Below are 19058 nucleotides of genomic sequence, written 5' to 3'. Positions count from 1 at the left end.
TTATTAACTTTACCTCTGAAATTCATGGTTTCTTTTATGCATAATCTGCTTCTTGATAGAATGAGTTACTCCAAATGGAGTAGATTAAACAAATTGTTCTTCAGATATCACTGACTTGAACACACACTTCTGTTTTGTTCATTTAGCACTTAATTAGGCTGAAACCCAGAGTGTGCCTCATGTAAGTCTTCTGGACTCCTAAATGAGCTGCTTTATGATCTTTCTATTTATATCCTTATTATTTTACGAAGCCTTAATCATTGTGCCCACTGCCTGGCTTAGAGTTCACAAACCAAAGAATAGCAATGTTTTTAACCCTCTCTTTATGTGGTAGCTGCTATGTTTCCTTCAGCATTTTCCTTGTGCTTTCAATATTGTTTGAGTTACAGGTCTTAAAGTACCTCAGCAGGACTTCTCGGCCTCCGGGATGCTGGGATCACAGTCTTCTGCAAGGGACACTGGCTTCTTCTCTCTGCTCTGCTCGTTCCAGCCACATTTACTTTTTTTGGCCTTACAGTGTCTCACCAAAGCCTGATGTGTTGAGGAAATAGAACTCTGGAGACGTGGGTCCAGTCATTCTTTTCGCCCCCCTCCTGTCTTAAATGCATTATCTTCAGATTGCCCAGTTTGAAGTGTCTTGCCATTTTTCCAGCCCTTTAGGTAACTCCATGAGCTCTTGCAGTTTACTAACCCTAATGTGACTTTCTACTTTTCTGGACAAACGGGGGGAAGCTTTGGAGGTTTTCATAGTAAACCTTTCTTCCCAGATAGTTTTCAAAACAATTAAGTAAAGACACTTCCTAAAACCAGCTAGTGACAGGATCTGCTTTCTGTATTTTACTCTTCCAGTTAGTGTGTTTTTATTCTTCCTTTCAGTGTTCTGTCTGGAAGTTCCTGTTGCAGTGGGTGGGGGAACGGGGCTACTGTTAGCACTTAAGAGACAGGATATTCTCCCAGTGGCAGAGGTCTTGTTCTGTGTGGTGTTTGTCAAGGCCTCTGACAGTCTAGGTGAATTCTGTCCATGGGCTTCTCCCTCACTGCGCTTGCCCACGTGCTTGTTTATCCCTTAGAAGTAACAAGGCAATTCCCACTCTTACAAAGCCACCTCCATTGTTTTACCTTGACATAACTTACTACGCACCGATTCTGCCCATTACCTGATGCTTTGCTAGATTACTCGCTATGGAAGCCACAGGCCACAGCCTGGTGATTTGAGCTCCCTTTCGAGTACCCGTCGGCGACCTTTCTGTGCATTAGTCGTACTGGTGACCTGCCGGCGTTTCCATCACAGTGCTCGTAGTTTTGCAGTGTCACTAACGACTTCTTGAGTGCTCATCAATCTTAGTGATTGGTCTGCATTTCGGTTTGTCTCTTACATCTAGAACAGCTAGATGTTTACCACCGTACCTACCTACCTGCTTCAAACAGCAGTTTGGGAATCAGAAGCCCCCTGTGTATTGCCCAGCTAAGAGCGAGTCTTGCGCTGCCTCTGGCCTCTCTGCCCTCCTGTTGCACCTGCACCTCTCAGCAGCCTTCTCTATGTCTGGTTGCCCTTCTTACTGATTGTGGATTTGTCCTCGAACCACACCTTGTTCTTTCTTGAGTTGTATTTAAATTTTATTCCAGTTTAACGAACGCACCTTTCCCGCAGTTTTGCTTGCCGGTTGGCCACGCAGTTGTTTGTTTTAGCTCCTGGTTCTTCTTTCCAGCGCTTTCAGTGAAATATTTTCAACAAAACAACTAGGTTTCTTGTTAGGGGTTACTTATTTAAATAAAACTTTTGTGCTTTTCTCCCATGCTTTAGGTATTTTTCCTGTATTATTCCTTCTAGAATTGACACCCTATGTGCTATTTGTGGAAAAGAGAGTAGGCAAGAGCATTGGAGGTAAGGAAGGACAGAAAACAGTTTATAGGTATTCCCAGTTTCTGAAAGTTTGCATTACACCAGTTCACTTTTATGAAAGACCTACATTTTTTCCTGGTTTTGCTAACCTAAAGAAATTAAAAAAAAATAATGATAATAATAAAAAAAGGAAAAAGCGAAACCAGCCCTAGCATTCGTTTTGCAGCAGCCATTCTAGAGGCAGCACACATCCCGAGCAGCAAGAGCGGCCCCGCCGAGCTCCTTCCCGGGAACCACACTCAGCATCAAGCCCCAGAGGTCTGACCCGTGTCTGAGCATTTGGGCTCTATCTCCATTTGTTCTGTGCGCCTGTTAGCAAGATGCGCCCCAAGGTGATTGCTTCTTCACTTTACGCTATGTAGGCTTGTGAAAGGCTTCATGGGAACGCTCTACTGTCAGACACGGGGCAAGCCTGTATTACCCATGCAGCATGTTACATGCCTTGGTCTCCTTCAGCGACTCAAACATTTGCATCTGCCAGTGCCAGTGGAATTGAAGCTCCTAAACTCGTTGTTTTTCCTGCCTAGAAACTTTAGCTCAGTTTCTTGTCTAATGAACTCTTCCATGTGGGTAACTGAAACCTTCAGAATTCACAACTAAGGTCACGTCATCGCTTCTCAGACACATTGAACCATTCCAGTGAAGTCTCATATTTTGCTCAGATGGTCTATTAACTAAGGAATGATAAGCGATTTGGCTGCAGAGGTAAGTGCTCTGTTCCTACTTTAATGTTTATATACATAAAGTAGAGGCCATTCCAAGTGTAATTATAGTAGTCATAAAATGAAATTAATGCTTTACAATAATAATGAAGACTGTAAGATTTTTGTCGTGTTTTAGTCTGCTTATATATAGTTGAACTTTCAGACCCTTTTCCTTATTTTGTCTGTGCAGAGAACATCCCAACTACCATAATCTGAGTCATAGTAACTGGCAGCAAGTACTAAATCCTTTAGTCACCTCTGGATTATCCTCAACACATTCTTTTAATCCCTTGGTTTAATATTTTAAGGCTCTTGGTGAAATACTCCTGATTTAAATAATCCCTTTATGCATTCCTGTGCCATCAACTTCTGCCAACAGAGAGCTTAGGGAATGTTAGGTCACTTTGTATATGTGTGATCAAATAATTCAGATGATTAAAGTTATAAAAATTATAAAATAGATCTGAAAGCTAATTTGATTATCACTTTTTTATTTATATGTACAACTCCGATGTCACATTAATGCCTTAGTGTACTTACGGAGTTTTGATACTTAGTATTGAGGTCAGGAATCTATTGAATGATTCAGACTATAGGTTAATCGACTATGTAACAATAATGCCTTTAGGTTATGTGCGAGGTGTGATCAAACAATATGGTGAAGGTTTAAGTAAAAAAATTATTACAGTAAAAGACACATTGCCATCGATCTCCATCAAAATACTCCCCCTCACTTCGAACACACTTATCCCATCGTTTTTGCCACTTTCTGACGCAGTTCTGGAAGTCCTCTTTCGTGAGTGGCTTTAGTTGTGCTGTCATGGCTGCCTCAAGGTCCTGAAACAATTGACAACATTTACATTTCATGGTCATTTTGACTTTGGGGAAAAGCCAGAAGTCACATGGTACCAGATCCAATGAATAAGGTGGATGAGGACACACAGTAATATTTTTATTTAACAGAAATTGCCATACCAGAAGTGATGTGTGTGACCTGGAGCCTTTTGTGTGATCACAAAATATGGTGAATGCTGTTGCCTAGTGCCATCCAATGGAAAGGCAGGGATCTTCAATACAGGAAGTGGTGCGTTGAACCTTAGTAATAGTGTGTGACAAGTTTCAACGTGTTCAGTGCAGTCAGTCAGGTGTGAGCTACGGTTGGGAGGCTGTTTTAAAATGTGCCATAAATCATCATGACAACATTCCGTGTCACACATCGCTTCTGGTACAGAAATTTCTGTCAAATAAAAACATTACAGTGTGTCCTTATCTACCTTATTCACCGGATCTGGTACTGTGCAACTTCTGGCTCTTCCCCAAAGTCAAAATGATTCAGGCCATTGAGGCAGCCACGACAGCACAACTAAAGACACTCACGAAAGAGGACTTCCAGAACTGCTTCAGGAAGTGGCAAGAACAATGGGATAAGTGTGGTCAAAGCGAGGGGGAGTATTTTGAGGGGGATTAATGGCAACGTGTCTTTTACTGTAATAATTTTTTTATTTATTTAGGCATTCACCATATTGTTTGATCATACCTCCTACATCCAGAATTGAAAATGGCTGAGGAGAGCTTATTAATGGTGTGGATATGAGTTCTAAGAGAGATTTTAGGGCATTCCTTCTTCTTTTTATTCAACTTACTTAAACTAAACTAAAAGAAAAATTCACCCATTGCTCCTACCCTCTACCCACTGCCTCTTACAACCACCAATCTGTTCTCTGCATCTGTGACATCGGTTCATTTTCTTTCTTTTTTTTTTGAAGTGTCCACGTATGAAAGAGATCATATAATATTTTTCATTCTTCATCTGACTTAGTTCACTTAGCATGATGCCTCAAGTTCCACCTTTGTTGTTGCAAATGGCAAAGTTTCATTTTTTTTATGACTGCATAATATTTGTGTGTGTGTGGGTATACACAATTTCTTTATCTACTCATCCATTGATGGACACTTAGGATTGCTTCCATATCTTGGCTATCGTTAATAATGCTGCAGTGAACATGGAGGCGCAGATAGCTTTTTGAATTGATGTTTTTATTTTCTTTGGATAAAAACCAGAGAAGTGGAAATGCTGGATCATATGGTAGCTCTATTTTTAAATTTTTTTTTGAAGAACCTGCATACTGTTTTCCCATAGTGATTGCAGCAATTTGCATTCCTATTGACAATGCTTGAGGCTTCCCTTTTCTCTGCATCCTGGACAACACTTCTTTATTCCTTGTCTTTTGATGATAGCCATTCTAACGGGTGTGAGGTTTTGATTTGCATTTCCCGGTTGATTAACAGGTTGAACATCTTTTCATATACCTGTTGGCCATCTGTATGTCTTTGGAAAAATGTCCGTTCATATGTTCTGACCATTTTTAATTGGATTATTTGTTTGTTTTTGTTAGTGAGTTGCTTGAGTTCTTCTGATGTTTTCGATGTTTGGAAAAGTATTGATTCCTTCCATCTATAAGCACAGGTTATGTTTCCACTTATTTATCAGATGTATGATTTGCAATCATTTTCTCTATTCGATAGGATGCTTTTTCATTTTGTTGATGGTTTCCTGTGCAGAAGCTTTTCATTTGATACAGTCCCACTTGTTTATTTTTGCTTTTGTTGCGTTTGCTTTTGGTGTCAGATTCCAAAACCAAGACCTACGTCAAGGTGCTCACGGCCTGTGTTTTCTTCTAGGAGTTTTATGGTTTCAAGTCTTACATTTAAATCTTTGATCCATTTAGAGTTAATTTTTGTGTGTGGTGTAAGAAAGATAGCAGTCTAGTTTCATTCTTTTGCATATGGCTATCCAATATTCCCAGCTCCATTTATTGAAGAAACTTTTTCCCCATTGTGTATTCTTGGCTCCTCTGTCATAAATTAATTGACCATCTATGTGTGGGTTTATTTCTAGATTCTTTATTCTGTTCTGTTGATCTATGTGCCTATTTTTATGGCAATACCATGCTGTTTTTGATTCCTGTGGCCTTGTAGTGTAGTTTGATATCAGGTAGTGTGATACCTCCAGCTTTGTTCTTCTTTCTCAGAATTGCTTAGGCTATTAGGCTTTTTTTGTGGTTCCATACAAATTCCTGTGTGGTTTGTTCTATTTATATAAAAAATACCTTTGGAATTTTGATAGGTATGGCGTTGTATATGACTTTGGGTAATGTGGACATTTTAACAGTGTTGATTCTTTCAATCTATAAGCACAGAATATGTTTCCATTTATTTAATTTCTTCTTCAGTTCCTTTCATTAATGTCTTGTAGTTTTTAATATACAGGTCTTTTACCTCCTTGGTTTAATTTATTTCTAGGTATTGTATTTTTTTCGATTCAATTGTAAATGGGATTTTTTAAAAATATTTCTTTCTGATAGTTTGTTAGAGTAAAGAAATGCAACAGATTTTTGTTTGATTTTTGTACCCTGCAACTTTACTGAATTTGTTTACTAGTTATAACAGACAGTTTTTTGGTGGAGTCTTAAGGGTTTGTTTTATATATAACATAATGTCATCTGCAAATAGTGACAGCTCTACTTCTTTTTCAATATGGATGCCTCTCTCTCTCTCTCTCTCTCTCTCTCTCTCTCTCTCTCTCTCTCTCTCTCTCTCCTGCCTAATTGCTCTAGCTAGGACCTCCAATACTATGTTGAAGAAACGTAAGTGATAGTGGACATTTTTGTCTTATTCTTGATCTTAGAGGAAAGCTTTTCCCCATTGAGTATGATGTTAACTGTCAGCTTGTCATATATGGCCCGTAGTATGTTGAGCTATTTTCCTTCTATATCCATTTCATTGAGTGTTTTTCTCATAAATGGATGTTGAATTTGTCAGATGCTTTTCCTGCATTTATTGAGATGATTGTGATTTTTAGTCTTCATTTTCTTAATGTGGTGTATCACATTGACTGACTTGCAGATGTTGAACTTTCCTTGCATCCCTGGAATAAAGCCCACTTTGTCATGGCAAATGATGCTTTTAATGATCGTTAAAATAATTTGATTTGCTCATTCGGTTTGCTAATATTTTGTTGAGGATTTTTTTCATTTATGTTCATCAGTGATACTGACCTGAAATATGTGTGTGAGAGTGTGTGTGTGTGTGTGTGTGTGTGTGTGTGAGAGAGAGAGAGAGAGAGAGAGAGAGAGAGAGAGAGAGAGAGAGAGATCATTGTCCAGTTTTGGTATCAGGGTACTGCTGGCCTTATGAAATGTGTTTGGAAGAGTGAGTTACCCCTTCTTGTATTTTTTTGGAAGAGTTTGGGAAGGATTGGTATTAATTCTTGTTTGAATGTTTGGTAGAATTCTTAGTGAAGCCGTTTGGTTCTGGACTTTTTTTGTTGGGATGTTTTTGATTACTGATACAATCTCCTTACTAGTAATCATTCTGTTCACATTTTGTTTTTCATCATGATTGATTGTTGTGTGTTTGTGTGTTTTAATGTCTTCATTGAAATGTCTTTATTTCAATATCTTCATTGTCTGTGTTAAAGTTGTATATATGTTGTGTAGTCATGATTTTTGTCTTCTTGATGTTCAAATGCAGTCCTGCTTTAGCATTTTCTTTTTTCACTTTCATCCAGTCATTTCAAATCATTGCTACTTTCTGCCATTAATATGGTGTCATCTGTATATCTTAAGTTATTGATATTTTTCCTACAGATTTTCACATCTTCTTTTTCTGAATCTCTTCCAGTTTTTCATATAATGTGTTTTGCACACAGATTAAACAAATAGGGAGATAAAATGCACCCTTATGTAATACCTTTGCCCACAGGAAACCGTTTTGTCTCCATGTTCTGTCCTGACAGTGCCTTCCTGTCCGCAATACAGGTTACGCATCAGGACCATCAAGAGCTGAGGCGTGACCATTTCTTTAGGAGCAGCCCACAACTTTTCATGATCCACACAGTCAAAGGCTCTGCTTTATCTATAATACAGATTAACTTTTCCTGAAATTCTTTGGAGCACTCCAATATCCAGCAGACGTTTGCAGTTAGACTTCAGGTGCCTCTTTCTTTTCTGTTTCCAGCTTGAACAGCCACATCTCGTGCTCCATGTGAGGTGGGGGCCTTTGTTGCATCACCTTGAGCATCCCTTTACCTGTGTCAGGAATTAGGACAATGAATGGACCACAGTGACTGCACCCCTGGACATCTCCTTTCTTGAAGACTGGGCCGTATGTGGAATGTTTCCAGTCTATAGGCCATTGTTTTGTTTTCCATATTTGTTGACATATTCTTGTTTGGATTTTGACAGATTCAGTCTCTGTAGCTAGAAATAATTCTATTGGTCTCCTGTTTACACTGGTGATTTGTTTCTTCCCAATACTTTCATTGTTGCTTTCACCTCACTTTCTAGAATTACAGGTTCTTCCTTATAGAAATCTTCTTCAAAGTTGTCTGTCATTCTGCTGGCCCCTCTGTACAGATTTTCACTACCCGCGTATTGTTTCTGCTTTCCCTTCATTTTCTCCTGATTAGATAGTGTGCTTCCTTGTTGGTCATTCAGCATTGACAGTATAGGTTTGAATTTCCTTTTTATTTCTTGAGTCTTCTGGTAGAGATCTCTTGGTTTTCTTTTTTTGTTGTTTTCTTCTATCTCCTTACATTGACTGTTGTAATAGCTCTTTATCCCAACATCATGATAGTTATCGAAAAATTGTGTTCACGGTTCTAATCCTGCTTTTGGCACCTTTAACTGTTTTCCTCTCATCAGTTTTTAACAAATTTTAATGTTTCTTCTGTCATCCATCTTGATTTTTCTCTCCTTTTTACTTTTGGCATTGTCTTTTCACATTCTTCCCTAATAAAAATTCTAGTTTCAGTCCACAGTTCTCTGCTTTTCAATCAAGATTAATCATGCAAATCTATTTTATATGGATTTCAAATTTATCAGGAATGTTATTTACATTAATATTTTAACAGTACAATTCCTTTAGAGCTCTTCTTCTGCTTTACTCTAATGTTTGGTATTTAGGGTTCATGGTCAGTACCACAATCAGCTCGTGGTCTTGTTTTGGCAAAGAGAATACCGCTTTTCCATCTCTTGCTTCCGATTATATAGTCTATTGGATTTCTATATCAGCCATCTGCTGATGTCCATGTACACAGCCGTGTGTTCACTTTTTTAAAGCATGTTTTTGTGAGTCGCAAGTTGTTGGCTTTGCAGAAACCCACGAGCCACTCTCTTGCCTCATTTCTGAGCCCTAGTCCAAATTTTCCAATGACATTTGATTCTACTGTATTTTTACTTTTGCATTTCCATCACCTACTATTATCAGCATGTCTGGTTTTGGTATGTGATCAATTTCTTCTTGGATACTTGCATAAAAGCATTCACTTTCATCTTCTTCAACTTCTGTAGTTGGAGTATACACTTGAATGATGGTTATGTTAATAGGATTTCCAGGAAGTCTGATATATATTGTTCATTCAGTCAGAGCTAGCGTTGTAGCCCCTGACTGTCTGTAGCCCCTGACTGTAATGTGTCTTGCCTCATTATTAAAGCCGTTCCATTTCTTCTGAGGTAATTTTGCCTATCTTTAAATTTATGCATGTATTTTTGTTTTCAGCTGAAAAGCCTAAAAGAAGTTAGGTCTTATTCATCAATTGGTTATGAGATTTTCTTCTGCTCTGTTTGAAATATTTTTACTAAAATTTTTATTCAAATACTTCTTTTATTTGTTTATACTTTAGAATCTAATAGTTCTATTAACATTTGTAGGGGAGTTAAATATATTTTTTATTCAATTCATTGTAAATAAATACAGCTTTTCTTCAAATGGCTTTTCATTTTTAAATTTCAGGTGTATTTTAAATTCTAGGGAATTTAATGGTGGGCAGAAATAATCAAGGCCCCTGCCCCTATGAAGCTTAGTCTAGTAGTCATGATTGGGGGGGAGGTGTTGTTTTTTCCTTTCACCTTTTGCTTATGGATTTCAGAAGTTTTGAAGTGTGCGCTCTCTTTTTAATCAGTATTTTGAGGTTAAGAGGACAGTATGAATGTTTGAATGTTGGTAAGGACAGTTTGCTTTATATTTTAACTTAAATTTACCATTTTCCTTTGACTTTAAATTTTTCTCTTGTCCTACAAGGCTTTACTACTCTCCTCTGAGACTCTCCTGACAGCTCCTTCAGATGAATATATCCCACTCCAGGATCTTTGGCTATTTCAGTAATCCATTTCTCCTACATCCAACTTCATTAATTATGATCTAACATAGTTCTCCATTACTCTCAACTCAACATCTGTATATGATGTAACTCTTAATCCTTTGTCATATTTGTCATACTAAATCTTTGAAATTTATATAGTTTTATCTATGTTGCTCTTTGAAATGTTACCTATTTCAGTACTATTAAATTATCAGTCTTTTCTATTGACGTCTGATATCCTGTTTTCTATTACTTTTTGTATTTTTATTTTGTATTTATATGTTATTTGACATTTGAATTCATCATTAGTTTACATGCCCTCTTTATTCATCCAACAAACATTATCAAGGGGTCTTGCAGAGGCAGCAGATACTGTAAAGAAGAAGATAAAATATCTGCCCTCAGAGGAGCTTTCATTTTAATGGAGATAGATCATAAATAAGTAAACAGATCAAATGAAATGTTAAAATAAAGAAGAAATGAAGCAGCGTGAAGGCATGGATACACCCAGACAGGGGTGTTTTAGATGGAGAGGAAAAGGAAGAAGTCCTTTCTGAGGGGTAACATTTGAGCAGAGGGACAGAGGGAGGGAGAAATGGGGAAGATGGAGGAACATGTGCCCACAGGCGGCATAGAAGTTATAGGTTCAAGGCACGAGCTGGCACCGGTCCAGGGGCAGCGAATGACCAGAGAGGTGGGGTACTTCATGGGAGAGGACAGTGGTAGGTGATGAGGTGGAGAAGTACCTGGGAGCCAGGTGGGAGAAAGACTAGTTGAACTAGTTGGAGGCTACTGAGTAGTTCTGGTGAAAGGTGATGACAGTTCCGTAGGGATGCCGGAGTCGGTATTGGTGAGAAGTGCTTAGATTTCTGTGAGCTGTGAAGGACCAGAGGAGTTAGCCATGATTCCTAGGTTTTTGTTTTCAGCAGTAGGAGAACAGGTGCATTTACAGAGAAGGAGGAGCCAAAGGAAGAAGCACTTTGGTGACAACATCAGTAATTCTGTTTGGGGCCAGCTCAGTGTGAGGAGCTATTAGGCATGTGAGCTGGACAGGAGGCACTTGAGGCTACTCCTGGGGTCCGTACTTAAGGGCACTGCAGGTGGCCCTGTGAGGTCATGTGCACAGAGCTGGTGTATGGAGGCCCTGGACTCAGTGAGATGCCTGCAGAGCGGAAAAGTGGCCCCACCCTGAGCCTCACAGCGCAGTGTGCGTGAGGGGCAGCACAAGGGCCTGGAAGGATGCTACCCGTGAAGTGCGGACGAGAGCTTAGAAGAATGTGTGGTCCAGAAGCCATCACTAGAAGGGGAAGGTATTCTGTAGGCTGTTTTATTATTATTTTTTTAAATCAGTCTAATTTTTTTGTTCTCCTTATTAGGCGAAATAAATTTGTACTGTTACCTGAGTCTCCACGCCTTACAAAATGTAGCGCTGTTCATGATTGGAAACACTTCATTTTCATCATGTAGTATGGAGAGAATATGGAAAAAATAATGATAAACAATTTTAAAATTACTCTGCTTTCAAATATAACTTTGCTTTGTAGTTCAGGGATCAGAAATCCCTTTCTGTAAAGGGTCAGATAGTACATAGTTTTGTTTTTGTAGAAAATAGTTCTGTCACAACTATTCAACTCTGTTATTGCGTGAAACCAATAATAGAAAACACATAAGAGAATGAGTGTGGCAGTGTTCCTATAAAACTTTATTACAAAAACAGGCATGGGGACAGATTGAGCCCATGGACTGGCTATATGTAATTTTCCAGATCCCAGATGTTTTGGTGTATTTCAGAATCACCCTTGTAACCATTAGGACTTTATCAAGCTGCAATGTCTCATTTTTTTAAAAGCAAGCCAGTTAATTTGTTGCCGTATATTATAAAATACTTTGTGAACAAATAGATTTATCAGCCAATCCCATTCCCCCTCATTTTGAGTATCAAACATATGCTTAATTCTTGATGGAGCTACCTAAAACTCTGCACATATGCAACTGTCCTACACATCCCCCAGTTGCCCTGCCTCATTTATTTCTTCAGTCTGCTTGGAAATCTTTCCCATGTTTCAGTCCTCTGAATAAGGACCTATTCCTTGCCTAATTGGATTTCCTAGCATAACTAAACGCTTTTAAGTTGTGCAGTCTCCTTATCCTATGTTCCAGTGACTGCGGCAGTTACACAAGAAGTTTTGGTTCACTGTGACTGGAATGTGATTATATAATATAAACAGTGTATATAATGTTCTCCATGAATATAATACGTGACTCCACTGTGCCTCAGTTTCAGTGCTTACCTGTCCTTAGGATTAAATAATGTATATATGCAAAATGCTTAGAGTGATGTCTGTCCATATTGAGTACTCAAAAAATGCTAGCTTTTCTTTTTATGTAGCTGTTTAGATAATATTTATATAAATTTAAAAACAGCCAAAGAAAGAAAAGAAAAAAAAACAGTATGCTCTTTGCTATTCGAACTTGAATGGTCCCATCACAAAGACTGAAAATACTGGATATACATTTATATATAAAAAACATTTAAATACGGGCTTGGCAGATACTTAGTGTTAGAAAGGACCTTAGAGATCACCCGGTTCAGGTTTTCTTCATCTGTAATACATACATCCCTAGGCAGCACTGTGTGTGTGCGTTTATGTGTGTGCACGTGTGTATTTCTGTTTCTTGTCAGTGTCTGAGGCTTTCATGAGCTCCTCACAGAGCGCGAGTCTCAGAAAGGCTGAGCGCTGCTTTCGTGTGGAGCCCCATTCCAGAGGTGGAGACTGCTTTCGTTCCCAGCCCCGTGGCTCCACGCTTTCAGTGTGACTTTTTATCAAGTCAGCTCTCTGAACCTCAGGACCTGGTTTCTGTTTCTTCCAAAATTGTTGTAAAGCTCCAACAAAAGTGCTTTTTAATTGCAAAGTGTCATGTAAATGTGTGATTGTGGCACTGTACTATAAGAAAACCACAACAAGGGAGTGAGTGGTCAGCCGTGTTGAGTGGTCAGCCAAGGGTACCCCCAGGAGTTCCATTGCCCTGGCACCTCTGTCTCCTAAGGTCTGCTCTGTGCCCTCAACATGGGGCCACAGTTTTCCCTGAAACGGAAACACCCAGCACTACAGAGGGAAAGAATAGCCTTATGAACGAACGGTGTCAGTACAACTTAATATCCATATGCAGATAATGAATTCAGACCTCTAACCCACACCACACATAAAAATTAACTGGATTGAAGACCTAAATGTAAGAAATAAGACTGTAAAACTCTTAGAATAAAACATAGGAGTAAAACTGCATGCTCTTGGGTTAAGCAAAGCATTCTAAGATATGACACCAAAAACACAAATGACAAAAGAAAAATGAGATGAACTGAATGTTTATGCTTCATAGGGCACCATTTAAGAAAGTGAAAAGTGTTTGTATACCTTAAACTTACACAATAGTAAATGTCAGTTATATTTCAATATAGCTGAAAGGAAAAAAAAAAAGGAAATGAAAAGACAACCCTCATAATGAGAGAAAATTGCAAGTCACGTATCTGATAAAAGACTTTTATCCAGAACACATAAAGAACATTTACAACTTAATAATGAAAATTCAAATAACCCAACTTAAAAATGGGAAAGGATCTACATAGACACCTCTCCAAATAAGATATACAAATGCCCAATAAGCACATAAAAAGATGCTTGGCATCATTAGTAATTAAGGGAGTGCAAGTCAAAACCATGAGAAATTTGTATGGATCCAAAAGACTCTTAATAGCCAAAGCAAACTTGAGAAAGAGCTTATCTCACTTCCTGATTTCAACTTATATGACAAAGCTATAGTAATCAAAACAGTGTGGTACTGGCATAAAACTAGACGTATAGATCAATGGAACAGGATAGAGAGCCCAGAAATAAACCCACACGTAGATAGTCAATTAGTTTATGACAGAGGACTCAAAAATAGGCAGTGGGGAAATGTCAGTCTCTTCAATAAATGCTGTTGGAAAAATGGACTGCTCCATGCAAAAGAATGAAACTGGACCACTATCTTACACCATACACAAAAATCAACTCAAAATGGAGTAAAGACTTGAATGTCAGACCTGAAACTGTAAAACTCCTAGAGTAAAACACAGGCAGTGAGCTCCTTGACGTAGGTCTTAGTGATGATTTTTGAATCTGACACCAAAAGCAAAACTAAAGTGGGATTGTATCAAATAAAAAGTTTCTGCACAGCAAAGGAAACCATCAACAAAATGAAAAGGCAACTACAGAATGGGAGAAAATGATTGCAAATCTGTTAGGGGGCTAAATCCAAAATAAATAAAGAACTCATACAACTCAATAGATACAAATGCAATTTCAAATGGGCAAAGGAACTCAGTAAACATTTCACCAAGGAAGATGTACAGATGGCCAACAGGTACTTGAAAGGGTGCTCCATATCACTAATCATCAGGGAAATGCAAAATCAAGACCACAACGAGATATCACCTCGCACCTGTTATTAATAGAATGGCTGTTATGAAAAAGACGAGATAAAAAGTGTTGACGAGGATGTGGAGAAAAGTAAACTGTTGGTGGGACTTCGAATCTGTGCAGCCACTATGGAAAACAGTATGAAGATTCCTCAAAAAATTAAAAATAGAACTACCTTATGACTCAGTGTTTACTCTTCTGGGGATTTATCTGAAGGGCACGAAAACACAGACTCAGATATCTGCACTCCCATGTTCACTGCAACATTACTTAACACTAGCCAAAACATGGAAACAACCTTAAAGTGTCCATTGATGGAAAAAGAATACAAGTCCTGGGGGTTGTGGGGGGTGGAAGATGAGGGTAAGGGGGATCAAATATATGGTGATGGAAGGAGAACTGATTCTAGGTGGTGAACACACAATGGGATTTATAGAAGATGTAATACAGAATTGTACTCCTGAAATCTATATAACTTTACTAACAATTGTCACCCCAATAAATTTAAAAAAAGAAAAAGAAAAAGAAAACAAGTCCTGCCATATGGGACAGTATGGATATCTTAATTTAAAACAAAATAAAACTATCCTTTTTAAAATCAACTGTGCTCTAAAGCACGTTCTCAATCTTCTCTGGGAGTAGAAATCAACTTGAACTCAATAAAATGTGCATTTCTAGGCCCTCGCCCTGAGCTGGAGGCATTTGGCCTTGTTTTAGGGAACACCCCAGGTAATGCGGAGCAGGGGCTGCACTTTGAGAAGTGCTGCCCTAGGGACCTGAGCACAGGATGAGAAGGTGAGGTGTGGTTCTAGTGTTCTTCATTTTATTGTAGACGCTTATTTCTTAAGGCATTGTCTTCCAGGTGCTTGGTGTTGGAAATAGATGACCTCCACACTCTTAAGTCTGTTATTAGAAATAATGTTTTCTCACAGACATAACTCATCTAAGTGTGTAAAACTGTAAGAAGTCTCTGTCACCCTTAATGCACAAGCACTGCCTTCTGCTGTTTCCAGATTTCTTTTGACCTGGCAGAATACACCGCAGATGTGGATGGAGTGGGCACCTTACGACTTCTGGATGCACTTAAGACCTGTGGCCTTATCAACTCCGTGAAATTCTACCAAGCCTCAACGAGTGAACTTTATGGGAAAGTGCAAGAAATACCCCAGAAGGAGACCACGCCCTTCTACCCTCGGTCTCCATATGGTGAGAATGTGCCACTCTCTCTGTGGGTGTGAGGCGTGTGTGCACTTCTGCTTTAATTCTATTCGCGTCTCACGGCTGAAGTCATTTGGGTGTAAGATTAACATTAAGATAGGCTAAAGTGACTAGACTTGTTGAGAAGCATACCTTTATACATTGCTAACTACAAGCATTTGCAGCCGCTGCCTCCAGGGTGCAATTACCACCTCACCTCACCAGTCCACGTTCACGCAACCTTTTCTTTCATACAGATCACTTTGAAAGGAAAATTAGACCCAACGTGATTCTTTTTTCTGAACTGTTGTGAGATTGTGCTGCACTGATAAGGTTTCATGTTTTTTATCTCCCCCATGAAAGTCTCCCTGAGTTCAAACCCTTAAAAAAACAAAAACAAAAAGGTCTATTACATCTTATATATTTGTAAAAAGAGTATTCATGAAAGACTTCAGTGATAAAATTTCTAAGCGGCTAGAACACTGAGATCCCATATTTCCTACTTTCTAATTCCTCAGTGCTAAACAGACGGGAATGAGACCTAAGCAAGTCCACTTGGTACGTGGCACACATACTGTAGTCTAAATCAGTTAGATTGTGAAGGAAAGAGCCATGAGTAGCACAAAAGTAAGACATTCTTAAATATTTCTTTGTGCTCCTTATTAACCGGCAAAGGAACCTTCATTTTTGTCTTTACCTTTTGACTCATCTTTTTCTATCTCGATACATTACAAATTGTAATTTTTGAAAGTTGTTACTTAAGATGAGTGACAATCACTGTTTTTCAATAATAAGACACTGTCTTTTATATAATTATGTCTTTTATTTGCTTTTCAAAAATTATTCCAACAGGGGCAGCAAAACTCTATGCCTACTGGATCGTGGTGAACTTCCGCGAGGCATATAACCTCTTTGCAGTGAACGGCATTCTCTTCAATCACGAGAGTCCTAGAAGAGGTTAGTAAATGTATTACAGGGAAAGAGAATTTCAGACTTAAAAACAACAAAAAGTTGTATGCATATTCTACATTTGTGCTATCTAAACTTGGGGAAAATTTACATTTTAACGATTATGGATATCAGCAGTGGTAAATAAAGACATGTACACCAAGTCTTAATTACTTAAGTTTGCTAGGTGCTTTTTTTTTCCCACATAAAAAGTCAAACATTGTCCCGATTTTACCATTTTCATTGGAAAGTCTTATAAATCATGTTTTCAACCTAAGTATTAGGAAGTTTCCTTATGAATGCAAAGGAATAACTTGTAAACTGATGCTTGTCTGGAAGTCACTCTAATGCACGTAGACTCAACTTGTAGAATCTATGTAATTTTTACTTTGAATTGGTTGGATAGTCAATAATTTTTCTTTATATTTCATTTAAACAGTCATCCAAAAATGACTATGTTTCTAGAGTATATTTTTAAATAATTTTGAAATCAGTTCTTACATTTAGAATCATTGCCTTTTTTTTTTTCCTCCAAAACCATGTTTGTTTACATTGCCTTGTTGCTTTTTCATAGCTGTCCTTGAGACTGTTAACATGCTTGGTCTCCTGTTTCAAATATTAGGTTCTAAATAAGAAAAGGTGCATTCCTATCATTATATCCGCTTTACTGATGCATGAGAAACCTTTACAAAACATGTGCACTCTTTACAATTTAAAAATTATCTGTACAATTTAAGAATTTTTGTTAAATTTCACTATCACGTAGCCTTTTAGCTTGAGAATAAATGAGAGGTCCAGTGTTGTAAGTTGTTTCATGCTCAACAACTAGTAATGCTTATAACTTTTTCAATGAATTTTTGTGACTATAGTGACATAATTAAACCAAGTTATGAACAAAAATTAAAGTGACAGATTTATAAGGTATCTTTAGCGTCATTACATTTTTATTTTATAATTGCCAAAGTTAAAAAATCCCCACGATGTGCTCTTAAAGCAGAAGAGCCCAGCCTGTCATCTCTGTTGCTCGAAAGCAAAGCAGTTACCAAGTAGCCAGAATCATTTCTTTAATTAATTTGGTGGTTCTGGGTGTCCTTAGACGAAAAAGGAGAAGGAAGAGCTTACGTAGCTATCCTTGCCTACAGCATGTGGTATGTGGGATGCTGAGGCAATCTATTCAGTAAATGACAGTCCCTGTCTCTGTAGTCCAAACGTGTTTATACACATTGTTTGGGTTTTTGTGCTTTCCCCAACTTAACATTGCCGTCTTCCAAAAAAAAAAAAAAAAAAAAAAAACGCATGGAAGTCAATCATTTTGGATCAGGTTAGGATAGAGAAAAGCATTCTTAGTTGTAGCATGAAAAGATAAATTTCAGTATACCCCTCAAAATCCTCTATTTTCATATCTGATAATGAGAACTGTTTTTGTCTTTGTTGATGTTAATCACTTTCTTTTTAAAAAATTTATTTTAAAATTAATACTTCTTTATTTAAAAGAAAAGTAAACAGTAGAGGAAGGTGTCAGGAGAAAAGTAAAAGTTCTCTCCCTCTCAAAAGTTCTCTCCCTCCCAGCCCTGCCCTCAGGCCCACTGTTAACTTTCCTTCAGAAATGTTCCAAGTATCTTTATTGTAAAAATAAAAACAGCATTATTCTGTGCATAACCTTCTGCTTCTAGGGTTTTTGTCGAATGTTTGTTGAATTCTTGGCATGCACCATTTTGTTTCGTTTTGTTTTATTACCTAAATCAGTGATATCTCATTTTTTATTTCATTTATATGAATGTAGCTAAATAATGAAAAATAATAGAGGTATATATGGAAATGATGGGAAATGATGCAATCCTTATTTGATAAGCTATTTGATACTTAGAGCATTTCCTGAAACTTGAAAATTAATTTTAATATTAGATTAATCTGACAATAATACTGTCGTTTTGTCACAATAAGTTGTTATTTTCTGAGGAGATTCTTTGCCAGACTTAGGATTCCTTAACGGTAGGACTTCATGGAACTCTTGTCTTCAGCCGCTAACACAACGCCTATCTGCTAATAAACATTCATCAAGTATTTGTCAGTGAATGAATGAATGAATAGCTCATGTTTCAGTAAAGCTGTGAGCTAGGCACTCTGAATTAGAGAACAATAGGGATTTATGGGACAGTTTTATGTATCCGTAACTGTTTTACTGATTTCGTGCGTGTACTAATTGAAGGTAAACAGTTTTGAAGTAAAGATCCCCTCTGATACTTTAATAAGTAGGTAAAATGTACTTTTAATTAATACTCTTCGGTATGTCCCTGGAATTGCCACAGTACTCTTAAGTGGGTTTGCTTCCCTGAGTAGGCCGAGCATCAGTGCCCTTTGCACAGATCACAGGGCACAAACTCTGAGAAACTTCATTCTTCTCTCAAGTATTTCATCACAAGTGCCCAATCTTAGTCCATAACTGATACTTTTGCGGGACATGTACTTCTCGCCTAATGAAAAATAACTGACAGGGCCCCTTTTGACTGACTTTTAAAAAGGTGTGGAAGAAGTATTTTTTTATATAAAGATATTCTAAACCAGAGGTGGGCATACTATGGCTCATGGATCAAGTCCAGCCCACTGTTTTTATAAACAACGTTTCCATGCTGCCCATCCTCGCCCATCTGTTTACAGACGGCCGCTCTCCTGGCCCAGTCCTGTGGCCTGCACAGCCTAGT

General features: G+C 38.0%; 1 protein-coding gene across 2 annotated transcripts in view; it reads left to right on the top strand.

Moving 5' to 3' along the window:
• GMDS (GDP-mannose 4,6-dehydratase) overlaps positions 1-19058 on the top strand; it is a 667570-nt gene that overhangs the window by 275345 nt on the left and 373167 nt on the right. For both annotated transcript variants that reach the window (XM_081055077.1, XM_081055078.1), the window contains exons 5-6: positions 15225-15417; positions 16261-16365. In XM_081055077.1, coding sequence (XP_080911203.1) covers positions 15225-15417; positions 16261-16365 — 298 coding nt within the window. The remainder of the gene's footprint in view (positions 1-15224; positions 15418-16260; positions 16366-19058) is intronic.

This window comes from Rhinolophus hipposideros, assembly GCF_964194185.1.
Source record: "Rhinolophus hipposideros genome assembly, chromosome: 8".
NCBI classification, from domain to species: Eukaryota; Metazoa; Chordata; class Mammalia; order Chiroptera; family Rhinolophidae; genus Rhinolophus; species Rhinolophus hipposideros.
This window is presented reverse-complemented; position numbering and strand designations above follow the sequence as displayed.